General features: G+C 30.9%; 2 protein-coding genes and 1 long non-coding RNA gene across 4 annotated transcripts; 2 read left to right on the top strand and 1 right to left on the bottom strand.

Moving 5' to 3' along the window:
• Window positions 1-2,514: 2,514 nt before the first annotated feature.
• On the top strand, window positions 2,515-6,085 carry LOC7487318 (protein N-terminal and lysine N-methyltransferase EFM7). Its single transcript, XM_002309103.4, has 7 exons — window positions 2,515-2,671; window positions 2,800-2,858; window positions 3,232-3,365; window positions 3,940-4,085; window positions 4,513-4,584; window positions 5,306-5,413; window positions 5,497-6,085. Exons 1-7 carry the CDS (start codon window positions 2,611-2,613, stop codon window positions 5,688-5,690), a joined length of 774 nt encoding a protein of 257 aa, XP_002309139.1. The 5' UTR covers window positions 2,515-2,610; the 3' UTR covers window positions 5,691-6,085.
• LOC127905410 (uncharacterized) lies at window positions 5,326-13,855 on the bottom strand. 2 transcript variants are annotated; one of them, XR_008059392.1, is made up of 2 exons: window positions 13,450-13,855; window positions 5,326-5,635 (listed from the first exon to the last, which is right to left on the bottom strand). It is a non-coding gene; the product is annotated as an uncharacterized LOC127905410 (long non-coding RNA). The 2 variants fall into 2 exon arrangements; XR_008059391.1 differs by having other exon boundaries at window positions 13,454-13,855.
• A 2,565-nt stretch (window positions 13,856-16,420) lies between these two features.
• Window positions 16,421-20,645, top strand: LOC7487317 (vacuolar cation/proton exchanger 3). Its single transcript, XM_002309102.4, has 11 exons — window positions 16,421-16,787; window positions 17,313-17,380; window positions 17,499-17,527; window positions 18,396-18,592; window positions 18,707-18,919; window positions 19,062-19,196; window positions 19,297-19,467; window positions 19,589-19,705; window positions 19,888-19,978; window positions 20,089-20,150; window positions 20,258-20,645. Exons 1-10 carry the CDS (start codon window positions 16,521-16,523, stop codon window positions 20,145-20,147), a joined length of 1,347 nt encoding a protein of 448 aa, XP_002309138.2. The 5' UTR covers window positions 16,421-16,520; the 3' UTR covers window positions 20,148-20,150; window positions 20,258-20,645.
• The last annotated feature ends 1,809 nt before the right edge of the window (window positions 20,646-22,454 follow it).

Here is a 22,454-nt window from a genome sequence, read left to right as displayed (position 1 = left end):
ATTATCTTATTTGATGGTTAATTGAATATTGTTAAATCCAACTCAAACTTTACTTTATATGTATATGTACACACACACACACACACACAGGTGAAATGTTGTTGCGATTAAAGTTGGTCTGAAAACTAGATATCTCAAGTTTTCCAATCATATATAGTATATAGTAGGCCTATTAATTCATTCATACGAGAGAGAATGACATGTTTGAAGTCAGGACTGAAATCTGTTAAGAATGTGAGAAAATTGGAGATTCAAGCTACATGGAGAAATTTTAGCATAAAGATATTGTTTTCATTACCCTATTTTTATTTATTTAATATTGTTTAATTATTTTTAATTTGGGTTTGTTCTGACCTATTAGACATTGTTTAAAGGTTTATTTCATTATTGAATTTATGTTAGTTGATTATTAGTTTAGGGTCATTAGCTTTCAATCCAAAAGAGTTTTATTATTGGGTTAGAGTTCTATCAAACCTAATTTTTAACTTTTCAGGTACTATCTACTTTGTTGGGGGTTGCTTGACCACGTAATCAAGAGGTCTCATCACAATGAAGATCTACTTCTTAGCCAAACAAAAGTATGTTTATTAACTTAATAAGGAACATTAAGCACGAGGAACTAAAGCAACCACACAAGTTTATGCAAAGGCCTTCAGATGTGCATGCAAAGAAAAGGGCTTCTCTTATCATTTAAAAAATAAGAGGATCAAAGTTAATTTTTCAACTCATTTTTTAAACTGCCACTTATTTTCTTTAGCCTTTTCACTTTGATATTCTTTCATTGAATCTTGCCATTTGTCAACAATTTTGCTTATATTAACCATCAATTTGGGCTTATAATGGCACAAAAAAATAAAGCACTATCGCAATCCAAAATACTTTGTGTCTAAATGAACAATGATAAACAATATTTTTACACAATCTTTTAGGTAGCGTTTGGTTACTGTTCTAGAACAGAAAGATGGAGACAATAAAGATAAAAATGTGTTTGGTTGGAGAGATAGAGACAAAGACATAAAAATAAATCTGTCTCTGAGACAATTTTGAAGTGAATTTATGTACTTTCAAAATAGAAGGTATGGAAGGAATATGTCTCTAGAGACAATATGTATTATTTTTCATTCCTAAAATATCTTTGTAAGAAACTCTTAATTTCAAATTTCTCGACTAAAACATATAAGAATACAAATTGTTATTATCATAGTTTCAAAACCAAATTCGAGGGTTAATCTAGGGCAAAGCCCGTGTCACTAATTAAGGTATGGGTCACAAGTCTGGTTGACATGAGTCAGCTTAAGAATAAAAATGGTTATCATCATAGTTTTAAAACTCGATGCAGAGGTCGACCCGAGATAAGACCCGAGTCATGAATGAGATTGACCGTTGACCCGAGTCAATGTAAGAAAAAAAGTGGTTATTATCACAATTTTAAAACCCGAATCAAGGTAAGGCCCAAGTCACGTGTCAAGAGGGTCAACTCATGTTGACCCAAGTCAACATAACATAAAAGTGATTATTATCATAGTTTTAAAACTTGATTCGGGGGTCAATCTGGGACAAGGCTTGAGTCATGGACCAAGAGGGTCAACTTGGGTCAATGTAAGGATAAAAATTGTTATTATCATAATTTAAAACCTGACTCGGGGGTCGACCGGGGCAAGGCTCAGGTCACGAGTCAGGAGGGTCAACACGAGTTGACCCGAGTTAACGTATGAATAAAAATTGTTATTATTATAGTTTTAAAACTTAACTCGGGAGTTGACCCGAGACAAGGTTTAGGTTATGGGTCAGGAGAGTCAATTCGGTTGACCCATTTAAAAAAATAATAATAATCAAAGCAACCTTGTTTTGACCAATTTGTTTTCAAAAAAAATCAATAGGTTTTTTATTCGTGTTTTATCTCAGGTTGACTTAGGTTTTTTACCAGGTCAAGTTGAATCAATCATTTTTATATTTTTTCTTAAACTTAAACTAGTCCAGATCTCGGGTCAACCCGTCAAAGTAGTTCTGGTTTTATAATTAGAGTTATTATAATATTATTAATTTCAACATTCAAAATAAACTAAAGTAAAAAAGATATTTAATTATTTTTTAAAATATATAAGTTTGACAATAATACATATTAAGAGTAAATTTGACTTTTTTATTTGACAACAATACATATTAAAGGTAAAATAAATTTTTTTATATTTTATTCTGTCATGTCCATTATAATCAAATATAATACAAAGATAGTCATTTTATCTTATACATCACTACTAAACACAATTCTATCTTCATCTATTTTTCTAACTTGTCTCTTCTATCTCTTCTATCCCAGGACAATAATTAAACGCTACATTAATGTTCATCAATTATTAATAATTCTTTTAAAAGATTTGAGTTTGAATTTATTTTTTGAAAAAAAAAACTAATTCTTATTATAGATGCCCTAATTCAAGTTTAAAAAGTCCATTTACCAGGCCAGAAATCATATCCCAGATGGCCAGACTAGGTAATCTAGCCCACTGAATTTGGCCCCGAGGCTTTAAAATCCAATGTTTCACAGACCCAAAAATAAAAAAACCTCACTGATGAATAGCTTCCCTGCAGCAGCTGACTAGAAAGAAAATGGACATAGCTCTCTTCTCTCCTTCTTCACTTTTCGCGGACGATGATGACTTCTCTTCTGGTACTCACTCTTCCTACTAACCCCTCTTTTAGATAGCTCCTTTGCTTTATATTACATATGTTTTATGTTTAATTTATGTGAAAAAGGTTTTTACCTTTTACTTTCGTTTTTTGTCGTCTGTTTATAAGAGGAAACAAAGGAGACCCAACAGAATCATGTAGAGAGGAGGCACAGTTTTCCTGGAATGGTAAGTTTTGTTCATTTATTAGAATTACTACTGAACTGTACTTGGTTTGGTTAGTTAAATTGTGCAAATTCTGTCAAGGAGGTGGGATTTTTATCTCAGTCTTCTTCCTAGTAAAAACTCGAATTTTTGGTATTGGTCTTTGTCATTTGAATATGAGATCATATAAGGGTAGAGAATGAGTGGGATCTGGGTTGGCCATATTTAAGGTGGTTTCTTGTATATGGGCGTAGTCCATGATATTAGGGACTTTGTGTAGTGATTTTATAACAATGGAAAGCAAAAGAGTGGTTGCTATATTTAAGGGATGCTTGTTGTCAAGACTGAGGAAAACCTCATGATCTTCTAACCTTTCCGTGTTTTGACCTGTTTGCAGGAGTTGCTCATTAGAGAATTCTCTTTTCACAAATTGAATGCTAATTTGCTCTGGCCAGGGACATTTGCATTTGCAGAATGGTTAGTTCAGAACAGGCCATTGGTTGAAGGGCGGCATTGCATTGAATTGGGCAGGTATCATTCTTGCTCCTTATCTCTGATGGTATTAGATTTTCAGTAGTATTGCTCAACCTTCTTCTACCAAAGGCTAATTGAGGTGATAATTCATGGTTAAAATCCTATTATTTACCTTCTTTTCCCATTTCATGTTTGGCCTTACTTCAAGTTGATTGGTTTACTGTGCATCAATGTCAATCTATTTTTAAAAACTCTTATAAAATGGCGGGATCATAACAGTAAGGTATTCTACTGTCTAATAAAGTTAAATAAATATATATTTTTGTGCTTAACGTCTGTGGTCAAGTCTTGTATGTGTGCCCCTTGAGTTCCCTACACTTTCCTACATATTTTTTAGCCATTAATTTGGAGATTTGAGCCTTGAAGCAATGGTCCAAGGTATAAACCTCCTTATTAGGATTATTAACTGCAGTTTCGTTTTCTTCAAGCCGCATCACAATGTGTCCTGTGTTATTTTCAATTGAGGGCCTTAAATTTTTTCGTACCTAGTAATTTACCAGCTGCTCCACCTGTTTTTTACTTTGAAACCATGATTCTTCTCTTGCTGATATGGACACTTCTATTCGTGCAGTGGCACTGGAGCTTTGGCCATTTTTCTTCGTAAATCATTCCATCTTGACATCACAACATCAGACTATAATGATCAGGAAATTGAAGAAAACATAGCTCACAATTGCAGAGTGAATGGAGTCACACCAGTCCTTCCTCACATTAGGCGTGAGTTGCCTCATCCTCTAACTAACAAAGAAAGATATTTCCTGTAATCATTCAGTAGACTCTAGTAAGCATATGGTTCTTCACGGTTCCTAACTTTCTTGTGCGTCTGGGAAACTAAATGTTCATTGTGAATCAACTTGATAGATAAGGTGGCTATCATAATCTCTTCCGCATAATCCTATGCAGGCTATCAGGTGGGTGTGATCATCCACATGGTGACCTTCTTTCTTTGTGATGATTATGAGAGGCATAGTAGTAATCATCATGACTGGAATTTACAACTGATTTCTTCTATAGATATAGAACTTTTAATCGTCTTGTTGGTTCATAGCATTCTTTTAATTGTTTATCATTTATTGTATTTTTCATTTTATATGATTTTTCTGGGACTGGATTATGTTCAACAAGAATGTTTCTGTTTATCTAGATTCTTGGGGGGACACCTTTCCAGCTGCTGATCCTGACTGGGATCTGGTTATAGCTAGTGATATTTTACTGTGTAAGTTTCTAATTTATCACCTGCAAATTTAATAATGCCCTTTACAGAAATGAGAAGTTACTTGATTCAATTAATTCTCTGATTGACATTTTCCTTTTGTGATTGAAAAACACCATTCAAGAAAAGCAATGAAATCATGATCCTGTAAAGCATAGGAAGACCCACAAAAACTCGAAAACCAAAAAGAAGATCAAGTTTCTTGTTGATATAAATGCATCACTAATGGCCCCTTGAAAGTTCATTCTTGATGGTGCAATTATCTGATGGTTCGGAATAAAGAATTTTTTTTTTCCATTCATGGGTAACCAACTTCCTTGGAGATTGTTTCATAGTTGATACTGTACTTTGGACCCTAGATCTGGGAATCATGGATCTTTATTATTCGTTGGTTTCTTAACTTTTATGCCCCTTTATTAAGTGCTTTTGTTATGGATTTAGTAACTCAATTCTTTTGATTTACTTAATTGTTGCAAAGTGAAAAATAGAACCATATTGCAAAGTGACTCGAGTAAGCAGAACAGTTTTTGTGTGATTGTAGAGAACAAATAATTGAGTATTCTGTCTTGTAACATAACATGTCATGTTTGATGGTCAAGAAATTGATATCCTGGTTATATTGAAATTCGTCCATATTTGATTGAAAATTCACTTTTGATTTCTTGCATCTCTCTCTCTTTAAGAAATTTCGTAAGATTTTTTTGTTCTCCTTTATTCTGTGCAGATGTGAAACAGTATCCAAACTTGATAAAAACTCTTTCCTTTCTCCTCAAATCTTACAAGCTGAAAAATGACAGAGCAGGCTCTATCATGGAAAATGAGCAGAATGGAGGTATTATGCTCTCCATTTCAAGAGGTGAAAGTAGAATGTCAAGTTCAAGAATTTGATGATTGTTTTTGGTCTGATACTGGCAGGAACACACAATATCGGGTTGCCTAGGCCAGCTTTTTTAATGAGTTGGAGACGTAGAATTGGCAAGGAGGACGAATCTCTCTTCTTTGATGGTTGTGAGAGCGCCGGGTTACAAGTGGAGCATCTTGGATCCCGTGTTTACTGTATCACACCCAAAGATCAAGTGTCAGGATACCAAATAGAGGTAACCAGGTGAATTACCCGCCCGATGCCGCAGGTATAACAGCATATTTAAGAGTATGAAACGCAAAAACATTGAAAGCATTTGATATTTAACGGAGCAACCATATGGCGATGGCGAGTTGATTGGTCCAACTTAGAAAAAACAAAAAATGGATATCCAGAAACTGAAGTGAAAAGGCATTGATAATTTGGTTTTACTTTTGCATCAACGCATGTTAATCCTTGTGGGTTGCTTAAACTAACAATATTATATCATCATGTAATATGCATAGTAAACAAATTTGTAGGGTGTTCATTTTCTCTGTCATTGCAATATGCAATAATCATTAGTTACCTGTAATGAAAAATGCTAATGGATATCTTAGAATCCTGATGTTGACTAATCTGATCATGCTTTATGTTGTCCAAGAGATTTTTTTGGGTGTATTTGGGGGGTTGGTCCATTTTATTTGGATGCATCAGAAACCATTTCAATTTCAAACAAACAAAAATGTTTTAAGAATTGGCAAACTAATCTCACAGGTTAAACACAACATCAGAAGAAAACAAACCAGATTAGTTGTTGCAAGTCATCCAGTTAAAACAAACCAAACCGAAATGAAGCTTGATTTAGGCAAGCCTAGTAACTCCAACGATAAACAAATTGTTTGACAACTGAAAGTCAAGCGAAATCCTCAACTAATAACAAATAAACCTACATGCTCTCCCAATAACCAAAAAAAACCCAATCTGTACAAGCGGGTTCTGCATTTAATGCAGTATAATGAGAACCCAAACAATTTGGAAGAAAGGTCTCCCAAAATCATGCGAGATTCTCTAGGTTGATGCCCATGTTTTTGTTCACCTTTTGAGGTGTGTTCTTGGTTGGTTCTTGGTTGAACCTCGTTTCGTCTGGGCAGGCTGTCCCAAAATGTTTATACTAATTTTTCAATACCTGTTTTCCCTCCTTTCTTGCAACACTGCCCCCTATCTAATTTTTACTGCCTCCTACGTGATCTTGCTTTCTTCCTTTTTTTTCTATTTCTTGTATCTTTCTTGCCTTATTTGCTGCAGTGTTTTCAGGTAATGAGTAATGGAAATTTTTTATAAAAAAAACAATCTTAAAAGGGCAAGAAAGCTAAAAGGTTATTTGGATTATCTGAATCAATATACTAGACAAGATACTAAAATAGTTTAACATGAAATAATCCAAAAAAAAATAGTTGTTCTGCATAAGATACGTCTCTCTAAGGATACGAGCTCTAAAACATAAATGAAGAGAGATAGGAAGGAACTTATTCCATATACTTTGTATATATGATTTATAATATATGTGATGTTATGTGCAAGACCAAATGTATTTTATAATTTGAGTATAACAAGTAGATATCAATCTAATCTAAGTGAAGGTCACTAAAAGATAGTTAAAAAAATATTGTTTAAGTACTTGATAAAAACTAAGAATGATTTTCTGGTATATAGATGAGATGAACTAGTAGTTTTTAGTTATTTGGATACTAGTTTTTAATCAGATATTGAAATTTGAAAATATAGTCTTGTTATATTTCACTCTAAATAATAATGTTGTGAGTTATTAAAGTTTCAAAAAAAAAATCAAAATAGATTCTACAACTAAAAATGAGTACACATTTGCGTTTGAGGTGTAACTCCTAGGTACTGTTGATCCAATAGCCCTATACTATAATAATAATGGAGCTACTGCACAAGCAAATGAATCAAGGTCTCATCAATGATTCAAAAATAAACTTAAAAATTCTATTTTATTAGAGAATCATAGAAACAAAAGATGTAAAAATAGAGAGCACCCAGTAAAAAGAATCTTGCAGATCTTTTTTCTAAACTACTGTCCTAGTAAAAGCATTATCATCAAGTATAGCGATATGATATTTGATACATAAATGATTGGCTTTAGTTTTAGTGGGTATATGTCTTGTAGTCAATTAGTTGGTTACACGTAACATTGATTTTGTTTATGTAAACATATTTAATTTTTAATAAAGACTTCATTTATTTTTAATATTCATCAAATATTTGATTAATGAATCTAGAGTAAATATAAAGATTTTGGGACAAAAATATTTTGTAAAGAAAATTATAAAGCTGTTATAATTGTGAAATTTCTATTGCATAAAAGTATTGTTCTTAAATATTTTTTGCCGATGCTCTATTAAGACTGAACATTAATTAAAATTGTTGATACTAATACATATTATGTTCTTTCTCTTAAAAAAAAAAAAACAAATATTCTCATAAGCTGAGGTATGAGGGATACATAGAACTAATATGTAGGTGTTTGTTAGATTACATGTACACTAAACTAACCCACATGAGATTTTTATATGGAGAGATCATTAGTATCTATGGAAAAGCTCATATAATAGTTATGTAAGTGATTTTTAAACTTGAAATTGTTAGAAAAATTAAAATTGGTTTTCGGTTTGAATGCCTCTTAATGGAGGTTTGCATCTCTTTAAATAGTTAGAATTCCCTCTATTTACAGCCTAATTATTAATTACATGCATGATTTTCTCTATCAAATCATTCGAAATCCCTAACATTGCTCCACCAACCATATAAATCCCTAACATTGCTTTTCCAATTATAAAGATCCTGTAAATATAAATTATTGCTATATATAAAATATGGCCTAATTTGGTAACAGAGATTACTATTTTATCTTATATAGAAAATGTTATACTTTGATCACTTGTTCTAATTAAGGGTAATAAACAAGTAGATATTAAGTATAACATGAACTATATAAAATGTATTTTAGTAATTAAAAAAGATTTATTATCATAGATGAATTAGAGAAAATGTTATATTTTTTTATCAAATAGTATTGACTATAAATCCTTATGCAAAGTGGAATGAGATTTGAAAAGAGTTTTAAATATTATTCAAATAACCAATAACTATAGTATTAAGAACAAACATGATTTGTCATGGTAGATATATTTCATGCTATAATGTTCAAATCAAAACATTGTTGATGAAATGATAATAATTACAGCGAGAAACTGGTCACTAAAAGATTATATCAAACCACTTGTGACTTTCCTAATATTTAGGAGATCATGAGACATTATTAGACATTATATTTGATCTTCAAATATAAATTAATTAATTATTGAATTGATAATAAATTATTCATTTAGGTTGATTACCCACATAAAATTATATCATGTTCGATCCATTTTAGACAAACAAATCAATTATAGTCTTAAAACTCACTTCACAAGAAATCAATCTGAGATAATATTGATGTTCTTCAACATGACATCTCCAAGTAATATCAATTTCAACATCATTATGATTCCACCTAAGTTCATGACATATAACTTGTCTAATATACGTATGCGACATGCCTAAATTAGTATTCAACAACATATTTTTGCCATTGTAAGTGATATTATTATTCACTTTGGGAACAATAGTACCACTCTAATGACATAACATAAAAATATTTAAGACATTTTGTAAAATACAAGAAAACTAATTCAGATAAATTAGGCACAATTTAAATAAAATTGCATAAAATAAATCACAATTACATCAATTCCAAGCTAATTTATCACAATTCAAACAAAATCCTTAATTTTAAGAAGTAATTCAGAATTCAACACAAAACCTAATTGATGAAAAATTTACCTAGTTGATGTTATTTTCAAGCTCAATTGTATGAAATCAACTCTAATTGCATCAATTCTTAGCCATTTTATCACAATTCAACAAGATATCCAATGATAATAAGGAATTTCAAAATTCAACATAAAGTATAATTGATCAAGATTCAACTTAGTTGATGTTATTTTCAAGCTTAATTGCATGAAACCAACTCTAATTGCATCAATTCCTAGCTTATTTATCACAATTCAAACAAAATCCCCCACTTTGAAAAGTAATCCAAAATTCAACACAAAGCCTATTTGATCAAAATTACACCTAGTTAATGTTATTTTCAAGCTTAATAGCATGAAATCAACCTTAATTGTATCAATTCCTAGCTAATTTATCTCAATTCGAATAAAATCCTCAATTTACCACAATTAATCCTAAGATTCATCGCAAACCCTAATTGATATAACTTCAACTTAATTGAAATTATTTACATCATCAATTTCATACAATCATACCTAATTACAATAATTAAATCATAATTTATCTCAAATGAACAAACACTAATATCAAACTCAACCCTAAACAATAATCTAATAAAAAACTTAAACAATCATATATTAACTATGAAACTCACAAAATTAAGAGCAATGTAGGATATTTATCTTGATTTATTGACTAGGGAGTGGCAATAGCATTAGAGGTAGTAAGTTTCTGATGAAAAACAACTGAAATAAAGCTTGGAGATTAACAAGCTGTTTAATATTCTTGAAATTGAATTCAATTTCAAGGGTTATATCAATTAATGTGTTTAGAACTCTTTTGAGGGTATTGATTTGAATTTCAAATAATATTCAATTCATAAAAAATAGATAAAAATAAATGACAGGAGACCCTTTATTTTGCAAATCAATTCCTCTTATAATCAAGACTGAAAATACTATTCTAAAAATACTTTTTTTTTTCTTCAACAAAAAACATCTTTACTTTGAGTTGTGCATTCATGCTACCTTCTAGAATTACAAACAAAAAACATATGTGAATTTCTTTGTTACTTTCTTCAAGATCCAACTATAAAACATATTGTATTCTAATCGGGGAAAGAAAGAAAATGTATGCCCTCTATAATCAAGCTCATTGTCCAACTGCATATGTTATAGAATTGACTCATATCAGTGAAACAAAAGGTCGTCGATATAATTTAATTCGTCGATCCATTTTGTCAAGGGGTCATCATTGACAAAACAGTAAAAAATGTTAATTTATAATAAAAATTACTAATTTAATTCAATTTCATATCATAAATATTCTAAATAGTATAATTAAATTGAATTATATAATTTATTATTTTATTGTAAATATAAAAATTATGTGTTTGGTATTGTGGTAGCTGTTGTGGTTGTGGTTTGAAAAAAATTGTTTTATAAAAAGTACTTGTAATTGAGGTTAGTTTGGAAAAATATATGTTTGGTTAAAACCGTGGTTGAAATTGAGGTTGAACAAAAAGTAGTTTAATGTGTTTGGTTAAAAGAAAGTTTTTTAAATTGAGGTTATATATATATATATTGTAAATTTAGCTAATACTATTATATCATGAAATAAATAATATTGATATCAAATATTTTTTTATTGTTCCATTAAACTATGTGCAATTTCATCACGTACGAAATCTATCGAACAAGGACTATATTTTTCATGGTTTTTTAAGCGCGCAACAATATCAGGTAAAATATCATCAAGAATAAAATTGAGATTGCGATCAAATTCTGCAAATGGTACGTTATCAAACGATCTTCTTCTAATTTTTTGAATAAAACACAATTAAAAATAAAAATAAAAATTGAATTTTTTTAACTGGATCGGACCTGGCAAGAACAAAATTGGAATTGCGATCAAATTATGCAAATGTTACATCATCAAGCGATCTCCTTCTAATTTTTTAAATTAAACACAATTAAAAAAATATATATTTTTTACTGGGTCGGACCCGGTTCAATGCATTGCTTTGGACCGGACCCGATCCGACCGGAAACACCCCACTGTTCACATAAGTGAACAGTGGAGAGCCACACCCCACTGTTCACGTGAACAGTGAAGAGTGCAGCTCTTCACTTAAAAAAAAGGCAGCAAGAAGCATGAAAAAATTACTTGCGCAAAATCGCAGGTGAAACATCAAATTTTCGTGGGTTCCATGACTAAAACACAGCTACTAAAATAACTAAACATTATCTTATTGAGTTCGACAAAAAAAAAATGCAGAAGCTAATGATTCAAATCAGCACAGGTTACGTTTCTGTTTAGCTTTTCCTTTATTTTGATTGTTCTATGGCTGAATTTGATATTTTGATTGAAAAGTGTTTTTTTAAAAAGTTTAATTTTTTTAATTTTAAATTAATATATTTAAATTATTTTAATGTATGATGTTAAAAATAATTTTTAAAAAATAAAAAATATTATTTTAATATATTTTAAAATTAAAAACACTGTAAAAAACATAACTCTAGAAACCACTAATCAAGTCTGTGTAAACTGCCAGCATGACACGTAGTTTTGAGGTGGGCTCAACTGGAAGATATTTCAGCTATGACATCGAACAAGTTCAACTTGAGAATCAATGGTCGGTCTTTGAAGCTGTTAAGTACTACGTCGTATATATGAATGTCATAAACCACTCGTTGAGTTACCCAATGAAATACAGGAATGACATGACCTAAGCTGTTTTTAAGACATCGGTCGGTACTAGAATAACCATCCTTCGAAGCAAACAAAAGGGTGGTCCCTGTCTGCCAACCTTTACCAAGACGAAACTTCGAGGAAATTGCATCACCTCGTAATTGTTATCGTCTCAGTGTGTGTGTGTGTCTGTGTGTGTGTCTGTGTGTGTGTCTGTGTCGGTCTGTGTACACTCTAACCATATGTGATTTGTATTATTCGACGTGTCTATTTCTTAAACACAATATATTCTTGCGTGGACTTGTCAACATGTAAACCATGTATTTTTTGAGGCTATTATTTTTAAAAAATTTTATTTTTTTGGATGGGTTTAAATATATTAAAAATAAATTTTAAAAATAAAAAGTATTATTTCAATATATTTTTTAAATAAAAAATATTTTAAAAAATTATTATTATAACAATACCTCATAATAACCCTAATTTTAATAACCACAGTATATATATATACCCCTCTGCCCCAAAAAAGTTATCTATTTAAAATAAACGGATTCCAACAAGAGACATATTACGTACCTTGTGAGAATTAATTTGATTAAAAATTAACACATCTAGCATTCCTGTATCTTTATAAATAAGTGTGGGTTTTTGTTCCAAAAATTGGGCTTGTAGAAGTTAAGCCAAGATTTGGAAGCAATATGAGGAAGCTTCGCAGAAGCTGCATGTCTAGGGTTCAGCACACATGCATGTAGGGCAAACATTCGGATTTGGCCTGTGGGATATCGTAAGGTAGACGTTATAAATGCAAGATTTGGATGGGAGTATTATACAAGTGGTGCTTTTGGAATTAATGAGTAAATTGAAGAAACTTTTGCATACATTAATGAAGACATTAATGACCACAAATTCTATTTTCTCTTTATTGCCTTTCATTCCTCACCTCCCCAGGCGTCCGGATAAGAATTACAGAGCAAATGCAAAGAAAAGAGAGAGAGAAACAACAATATCTATTTCATGATTATAAGACCAAAAGAATTTAAAAGAATAATCATACCTCGTGTTACCTAAACAAATTTTACTTGTATGTTGGAAGGACTAATGATTTAATTTTAAATAGAAAATTAAGATCAGTGAGGGCCGGTGTTAGAATTTTAACTCATGAATGTTTTGGTCAATGAAACTTCAATGGGTGAAAACAATTTCAATTTAAAATAAAATTGAAGTTGCGGATGAAATCCCCAAAATAATTTCATACTAATTACTTATCTAATATTATATTAAGAGAAAACACAAGGATTATAATAGCATGGAGGAATGTTGACTCGGGTGTTTTTTAGTGAGGGCAGAGGAAGTAGATTTTTTGTATTTCTGATGATTAGCAGAAGTAGATTGTAAACTTAGTTCACTTCAATAAAAGAAAAGGAAATAATTCGGGTAAAATTTTCTCATATTAATTGCTAAAAAATTGATAATTGCATTACCCACATGGATATATAGGTCCCTCAGTGGCTGGTGTAAGAACTTCTACTGAAAATCTTCAGCCTGCCAGCTTTGTAGACCCACCGAAACCCTTCAATATAACGACGGAAAGCTTCTCTATGATTTTCTACTCGGCAGATCACACCATAGTCAACATAAAACAGAAATAAATAAATAAATAAAAAGAAGTTAAAATTAATGGCAACAGAGGATGTAACTTCAACGGCTAGCTGTACCCCTAGAGAGTGCCGAAGTAGGAATTGAGATTTCAGGTCGGCGAAGTTCCATTATAAATTTCTCAACTTGCTTCGGTGGTAAATATATAGGCCATTGGAAGGCTTAATCCAAACACTGTTCATTGGAAATTTCTTTCTGCCTTCCTTAACTTGGCTTTTTTGCCTTCTTGAAATCGGTTGGCCACACATCTCGTATCAAGAATCTCATGCTAACGCAAATATTCAAATACAGTTCTTTATACACACACGCACGCACACGCACACGCACACGCTATAATGCAACCATCATCTATTTTTCATAAGTTATTTCTTAATTGAGCAAAGATAATTCATATTTTACATTACACAATGATACATAACAAGTAGGGCTTGAAAAAGAAAATCCTTCTTCTATCTTCGTTTTAATCTTTTTATTACTACATTATATTATTATCATTATTATATTACTCTCTTAATATATTAACATTATAATTAGTATTATATTAGTTTAATATGTAATTACTATTTAAGTTACTATTATTTATTAATTATTATTAATATTATAATATTTTTAATATTATAATTCTATATATGTTTTAATCTATTCTATTTTTTCTATTTCATACTAAGAGATTTTTTTTCATATATTACACATACAGTTTCATAGATTGTTTTAATATATTACTATATATTTTTTCTATTTTTTCATATAGTTGGATAATTTCATGATGCAAATGCATATATGTTGTTCTCTTTTCTTTGTGATTATTAATTGGTTGTGAGTATTTAACTGGTGTACAAAGGGATTAGTTAGCTTCAAGTATGGTGAGTGTTTTTTTTCTTCAAGTATGTTTGGGCATTGCTGACGGAATTGATAGACTAAAAATTCAATCAGAAATTATTTTTCAATGGATTTGCATATAGAAACTAGGCAGTAAAATCTAATTTTTTTACCATAAATAATCTATAATTTGTTTTTAGAAATTCCAACAGCAATTAAATTTTTGATGAAAATACCCATAAATCTACAATCCCCGACGACCAACTTGTTACTAATAAGTTTTTATCAGAAATTTCATCGGGAGTTAAATACCAATAAATTTTTCTAAAAACTAACAAAATATTTTGTTGATGGTTTTTTATTTTCTGGTAATGAAAATAGTGATAATTTGATTTTTTATCATGGTAATAGATAAAAAAATAAAATAAAATTTGTTACTTCATCCTTTTTAAAAAAAAAAATGAGAAATCAACTATGACGACACGATGATTAAAAAAATCCTTTTATAACAAACTATTTATCAAAAAAAAAAAACTTAACACCAATATAAAAAAAATTTAATAGGGATGTGGTCCGGGGTATATATATCATTTTACCTCTTATTCTAGTATGCGTGTAGAATTAGAATAGCATTTCTTTCTTTATTTTCATTCAAGAGTTCTCACGTATTTCCATGCCTCTTTGAGACATCTACAAAGAAATAATAATAACCCCATTTTTCTAGATACTTATGTGGGATTTTAGTTTAATGTTTATATATATTCAATAATTGTGACTATTGACAATAACATATTGCACAATTATTTAAATTTATATTTAAAAGATATCACGTACGAGTTTAGAGTTTCCAAGATTTAGCTCAAGACCACAGGTTATAATCTAGCGATAATAAGGAAAATTGACAGATCAAAACCAGTCCTTCATCTTACAGACAACTCTCGCCGCATTAGATTAGTCTATGTGGTTTTCAACACACTGACAGTGAGAGGTGGTGAGGTGATATTACAAAACGACACACAACTCCATCTCTCTCCTCGCCGCGTCCATGTCTTTCGATTTTTCTTGGTTGTCTTACTTCGGAAATTAAGGAGATGAGTGTGGAGGTCATTAGTTCTTGATCCTGCCTCGCTTGTTTTTTTATTTCCATTTTCGATGTAGTTGTAGGAAAGTTTTAGGCCATCTGCATAAAGATTTTTGACTTGTGCTCATTAATGCCTTTTGGATCATAATCGACACTGGTTGTACAATCTGGACGTAGCGGAGTATATAATATATACGGAACTTGTGCTCATCATTGTCTAATACATCTTTTGAAGTCTTCATTTTAAAAAATAAATTTAATTTGTTTTTTTTTTTCAATTAAATTATTTTTTTTCATCATCTAAGTAAAAGGTTTATCTAGATGCTTCAGGATTTTTTTTAAGTCATTTTTTTTTTATTTTATTCAATTTTATCCTTCGAAACTCAATTTTTTTTTGAATTAAATATATCCCTACTTATAAGTTTCGGTGACCTCATTCAGTTTTTCTGATATCACTGAATATTTTTTTTTATTCTTTTTTTTTTACTATAATTCCTTTTATAAATATCGATAGAATAATTCTGTTAGTGTTTACTGATAAATACTATAATGATATATTCAGTCAAAAGTATATATTTGTATTTATTAATTTTATGATAGTGATGTTTTATAATCAAAAATTTATAATCCTAGAGCGCATCTCTTTTTAACTGCACATTCTCATCTACAATTACTTATTTCTATTAACAGAAAATCAATATTACTAATAGAAATATTTCATCTATATAATTTTTTTTCTCACAAAAAAAATATCATAATAATTTAAGAAATTATTGTACCCTAGCCACGTCTGCGAACATGTATGAGAACAAAATACGAAATTTCCTGGAAGGTGCAGTATATATGCATACAAAAGTAATCGTATTCCACCTCCTATTTATAACTGTATCTTTCAAACCCTTAGAACAAAGAGAAACAGAAGAGCACACGCCACTGTCTTGCTTTACCTTCTTACAATTTAGTGATATCGATCATTGGTTTTGTTGCAAGCCCAGCATGGCTTCATTGCAAGAACCATGGCTTTTGGAGAATGGCAACCTTAAGGGCTCAAGCAAGGAGATGAGACATGGAAGGACTGCACACAACATGTCATCCTCATCATTGCGCAAAAAATCAGACCTCACTCTTGTGTCAAAAGTTAAATGTGGAATGCTTAGACTCTTGTTAACTAATCTTCAAGAGGTCATTTTGGGGACAAAACTTTCAGTTCTTTTTCCTGCCATTCCACTGGCCATTGCTGCTCAATGCTATGGCTTTGGGAGAGTAAGTATCCATTTCCCTATATTTCAGTAGCTTTGAGGGTTTGCACAATAAAAGAGAGAGGTTTGGGCACCTTGGCGTGTGAGGCGATCATCCTGATAAGTCATTTTATGTGATCAAATCATCTTAATTACTTGTCTATGGTGATTGTCTCAAATGGTGATGAATGATGATAGACTAATTAGAATTGATCGACTGATCAGCACATTAATCCGATAACTAATTAAAGGAAAAATGAGCTGTTGCACTTGCACTTGAATGCACCGCACCACCCCTTCAAGAATCTGTTGAATTCTTTTCGTCAATCATATATATGACCGAGGGCTCTCGAAGCACCGAGTGAAAATGTTAAATTCCTATGATTAATTTATTTTGAGTATGTTGTAAGATTTTAATATCAAATACGTTTGCTAATATTGCCATTCATAAGAACTAAGAAGTAATTGAAAAGATTTAATTAGTTCTGTTTAGTTCTTTTCCTTTACTGGTTTCAATCTAACAGTGTTTTTGATTAATTTCACGTACCAGCCCTGGATTTTTGCTCTGAGCTTACTTGGACTGACCCCACTTGCCGAACGTATCAGCTTTATAACAGAGTAGGGGATTATTTATATCATATAATATTAATTGATTTTCAATCTTATAGCTGCACACAACCATGCTAAAAGTAGAACTGGGATTGATCGTTTTCAACTTTGTTTCCAAAAATTGCAGGCAAATTGCTTATTACACCGGCCCAACAGGTACGTACTGATCAACCCCACAGTTTTCTTACCCGTCTTCAATACATGTCTGATGATTTGCATTTTGGATAAAAACTGTGTGCATGGAAGCAAAATAATATATACTGTTCTAGTTATGTAAGAGGGGGCCAACATTTCAACATCAAATTATTTTAATTAGTCATTAAGAAATCAGCATAGATGGTACTTTTGTAAATCATTCAGAGTTCAGGAATCAAACTAAATTAATTTAAAAAATTATGGGATCCATTCGGTTCTAAGCCTTTCTCGTGACAGAAAAATACAAAAACTGATAGTTGTTTGGTGGGGATGTGATTCAGACTCCATGAGGAATTCAATCTACCATCAGAAGAGATTTTGTCACGTATCATCAAAAAGCTTGTTGCTATGTCATTTTCTTTCAGTCATCTGCCACTTCAACAGGATGAAGAATTCTTAACATTAGTTTAATCCCTAATCTTTTTAGCCATGTACTTGTTAATTATTTCAAAGATCCTAGACAGAAAGAAGAAGACATGATTGGCATCGTTTATGGACTCACATACTTTGCACCAATAAAAAAGTCAATGTGCCCACACCCAGACTCACAGATAGTGAGCTTGCACCATGAAAATATTGGTTGATCAATGTCCTTGTTGATCCTAATTGGCTTTGTCAGCCTTGCAAATAAGAACCCTAAGCCAGTAAATATCCAGCCAGCACTGGTGCACTTGTATAAGGTTATATAATCCATGTACATGAAAAACCTTGCTGGAATTGGGCTTGTAATAATAATATCATACATACTTGTATGGAAATCTCAAAATTATTGAAGGAAACTTAAGTAACCATGAATTCAATTCCTTTTTATATATCTTTGTTTTTGCAGTGGGAGGGCTACTGAATGCAACATGCGGCAATGCTACAGAACTGATAATAGCAATTTTTGCACTGTGGCAACACAAAGTAGAAGTGGTGAAATATTCACTCTTGGGTTCCATACTATCAAACCTACTATTAGTTCTTGGCACCTCGCTCTTCTGTGGTGGCATTGCCAACCTTGGAAAGGAACAAAAATATGATAGGGTAAGCTAGCTGTTGTAATCTGAAAAGTTCATTAGTTCTGAATCCCTCTTCTTCTAATTATATGAAGGCCAAAGTTTGATCATAACATTGGCATGGTTATAAATAAATGAACAGAGACAAGCTGATGTGAACGCACTGCTTCTGCTTTTGGCATTGCTGTGCCATATGTTGCCACTTTTGTTTCGGATTTCTGGAGCCTCCGCTTCCCTCACTGCAGTCCCAACACTGCAGTTGTCGAGAGCAAGCAGCATTGTAATGCTGGTTGCATACATTACATACATCATTTTTCAGTTAGTGACACACCGACAATTATTTGAAGCACAAGAGGTGATTAATTGGTCTAATTATTCGTTTCCATCTGAATGGTGTGATCAAATTAAATCTTTGAAAAGACATAAAATTAAAATGTATTTGAAGTTTCTTCAAGATAGATTAGCTGAGATATTAATTACATGGCGCAACTCATCAGGATTCAGACGAAGATGATGGTGATGTGAATTCAGAAGAAACACCTGTGATAGGCTTCCGGAGTGGAATAGTTTGGCTGGTTGGAATGACTGCTGTCGTAGCCTTGTTGTCAGAATATGTTGTGGGGACAATCGAGGTAGTTACTAAACTAATAAGCATCTTGTAAAAGTAAGCTTCTTAGATACTTTTAATATTACTGTGGCATGAACTGAAAAATATACCTTTTGATTTCACAGGATGCTTCAGAATCTTGGGGCCTTTCTGTCAGCTTCATTAGCATTATCTTGCTGCCAATTGTTGGGAATGCGGCTGAACATGCTGGAGCAGTCATTTTTGCTTTTAAAAACAAGTTGGATATATCTTTGGGTGTTGCACTAGGTTCTGCTACTCAAATTTCTTTGTTTGTGGTAAGTTTCATAATAATTAAAACTCAAAGGGTATCGATCTTCCGACCTAACCTTTCTCCTTTTCTGAAAAAATGAATAGTCTGAATCAATTCATAACTAATATTTGCTATATGACTTTCAGGTTCCACTCTGTGTAGTTGTTTCTTGGATGTTGGGCATTAATATGGATCTTAATTTCAATCTCCTTGAGACTGGTGCTCTTGCTATATCAATAATCACCACAGCCTTCACCTTACAGGTAATATATACTACTAACCAATTTTTCATCAGTTAAGCTAATAACACCAAGATTACTTTTTAGAATACTGATTAATGGAATCTCCCTTTTCTATTTTTAAATCACTGAAACTTGATATAGCTCGTTTTATGCAGGTTAGCCCTTTGATTTTTAATGAAATTTAATTGCTTTATTTGTTACAGGATGGTACTTCTCATTACCTGAAAGGATTGACTCTATTGCTGTGCTACGTTGTTATTGGAGCATGCTTTTTCGTATCCAAAACACCACTGAGTAAGGCCTTGCAAAATCTGTCGAGGCTTAGTTAAGAATTTTAAATCTATCCCTTCCATCCATTGCAATTCCATTTCATAACCAGATTTTGTATTTTTATTCTTATTCAGACCACGGAAACGTCATCAACTTGGGTGTCAATTCCGAGGTCGGAGTCATCACAGCTTAACAGGTGGGTTCTGTTCGATTCATAATCAGTAAATGCCTTTATTATTTACATACAACATATTATTTCAAGTCAGTGCTTGATCGTGGGCATACTGTGCAATATGAAAGCAGGGCTTGGCCTTTTTAGGGTTGCTCTCTGAATGAAGATCACAGCATCAAAACATCACCAACAGATTGAATGAATTTGTTATTCTTTCATTTTGCTCCACCTGTCCTGGCCTGCATGCCTGCCTGAAAGCAAGCAATATTTTGCATTTTGCTTGTCCATGATGTACTTGTTATCCCTTCAAAGCTGAAATGCCAGGCACCATTGTGGCTTTAAGAATACAGGCCACAGCTTATGTAATGTATAGATTTCTGGGTGTTTTTGCAACCGAGTTTTTGTATCTTATGCCACTATATAGAAGGTGGCATATGGCACAAGGGTTATATATTCAGTACTCTTGTAGCAAAATAATTAGTCAATGAGAAGAGTTGTTTGTGTTTGCAGCTTGATTAATCTATATTGTTGATCATCTTTTTCAAGAACAGATGCTAGCAATGTAAGAAATGCCTGCCTGCCATGTAGAGATCCCAAGAACTTGTAGTACAAAAAAACACAAAATAAAAATAAAGTAAAAGGAGTATATAAACATTTTAAATGATCTGATAAACATACTGGGTTCTGCCTAAAATGAACGAATAGTTTAATTTGTTTTATTCTTTCATCCTTTAATTCTGCTCTCCCCTATTATGAAGTTGAATTTCAGAAACTTGTTGATGGAAAAACACAAAGAAATGCTAAATGAGTGGCTCAAGCCGTAAATTAATTAACCCTAATGTTCTTAGAAAAAAATAAAATAGTTTGGTGTGGTAAAATTCCAAACGATCTGCAGGGTTCAAGTTTTGGTAATAGCACGCTTTGATTTATGTATTTTGAGAGCATCTCTAATTGTAAAAGTTATTTGAAAGAGCAAACTATATTAATATATATTAATATGGTATATATTTTAGATAGTATAAATATAATTTATTTTTATTTTTGTATAAATGAACTTTATTTTTTAAATATTTATTTTCATTAATATTTATTTTTATCTTTTATTTAGTTTATAGAGCCTCTTTTAAATAACAGTTATTTTTTTATTATTTTATATGCATTTGATTTTTTTAAAAGGTTTTTATGATTCATCTATATTTTTTTTTATTTTTTGTATAGATGAATTTTATTTTTTAAATAAAAAATATTTATTTTCATATAATATATCTAACATGTGTAGCCTTACATATATAATTTTTTCTTTTATTTTATTCAATCAATTTAATGTATGTGTCTATTTTTATTATCATTTGATTGAATAAAAAAATTATTTTAATAAACAAATTTAGCAAACACAACTGGATAAATATTTCATCTTGAGAAATTAAATACTTTAATCCAAATTTATCTCTTGATTTTTTCAATTTTATTTTTAGTTTTATTTATAACTTTTTTTCTTAATTATTATATGTATGTACAAACTTTTTTATTCTCGCTTAAATTGTTTTTACAAAAACATGTCGATATATATATATATATATATAAGTTTTGTTTTTGTTAAAAAAATATATTTAATCCAAAGCAAAGCGCTGTTCAAGTATATAATGTGCTGCAAAAAACAGGAAATGATATGTTAATTGACAAAAAAAATTTCTTATGGCTTTTGGGCTGGAGATGCCTTGAGTGACATATTTGTTGGAGTAGTTTTTAATGAATATAAAAAAGAAAAATTGTTGAAAAAAAAAAACATATCTTCCAAAGTACAAGGACTATCTTACAATAATATAATAATTTATAAATGAGTGGTGGATCATTTCTTATAATCTTCTAGATGCTTCTTATTTAATTAAAAAAAAAATGTTCTCCTAACAGTCATAGTCTATTATTACACAAAACATTAATTTTTTTTTTTCAATCGTGACAATGTAGTGTCATATTTGCTTTTCATTATTAGATCAAAAAGTACGATTTAAGAAGGAGGAATGAAAATATAATTGTGGTTATTTTTTAAATTATTTTTTATTTTAAAATATATTAAAATAATATTTTTTTATTTTTTAAAAAAATATTTTTAAAATCAACAAATTAAAATTATATAAGAACATAAAAAAGTATTAATTAAAATAAAAAAAATTTAAATTTTTTAAAAATATTTTTAAAATATAAAAAAAAACTGATGTCAGCAAACAGCATGGAGTACGTCTCCACCATCTCGAAATTAAATGGAGCCGGCCTCTGTGGCCTTCGTTTTCAAAAATCATTTTTTTTTAATCAAATTATAAACAAATG

The sequence above is a fragment of the Populus trichocarpa genome, chromosome 6, assembly GCF_000002775.5.
Source record: "Populus trichocarpa isolate Nisqually-1 chromosome 6, P.trichocarpa_v4.1, whole genome shotgun sequence".
In the NCBI taxonomy this organism is placed as follows: domain Eukaryota; kingdom Viridiplantae; phylum Streptophyta; class Magnoliopsida; order Malpighiales; family Salicaceae; genus Populus; species Populus trichocarpa.
Note: the sequence above shows the minus strand (reverse complement) of the source record. Positions and strands in the feature narration are given on the sequence as shown.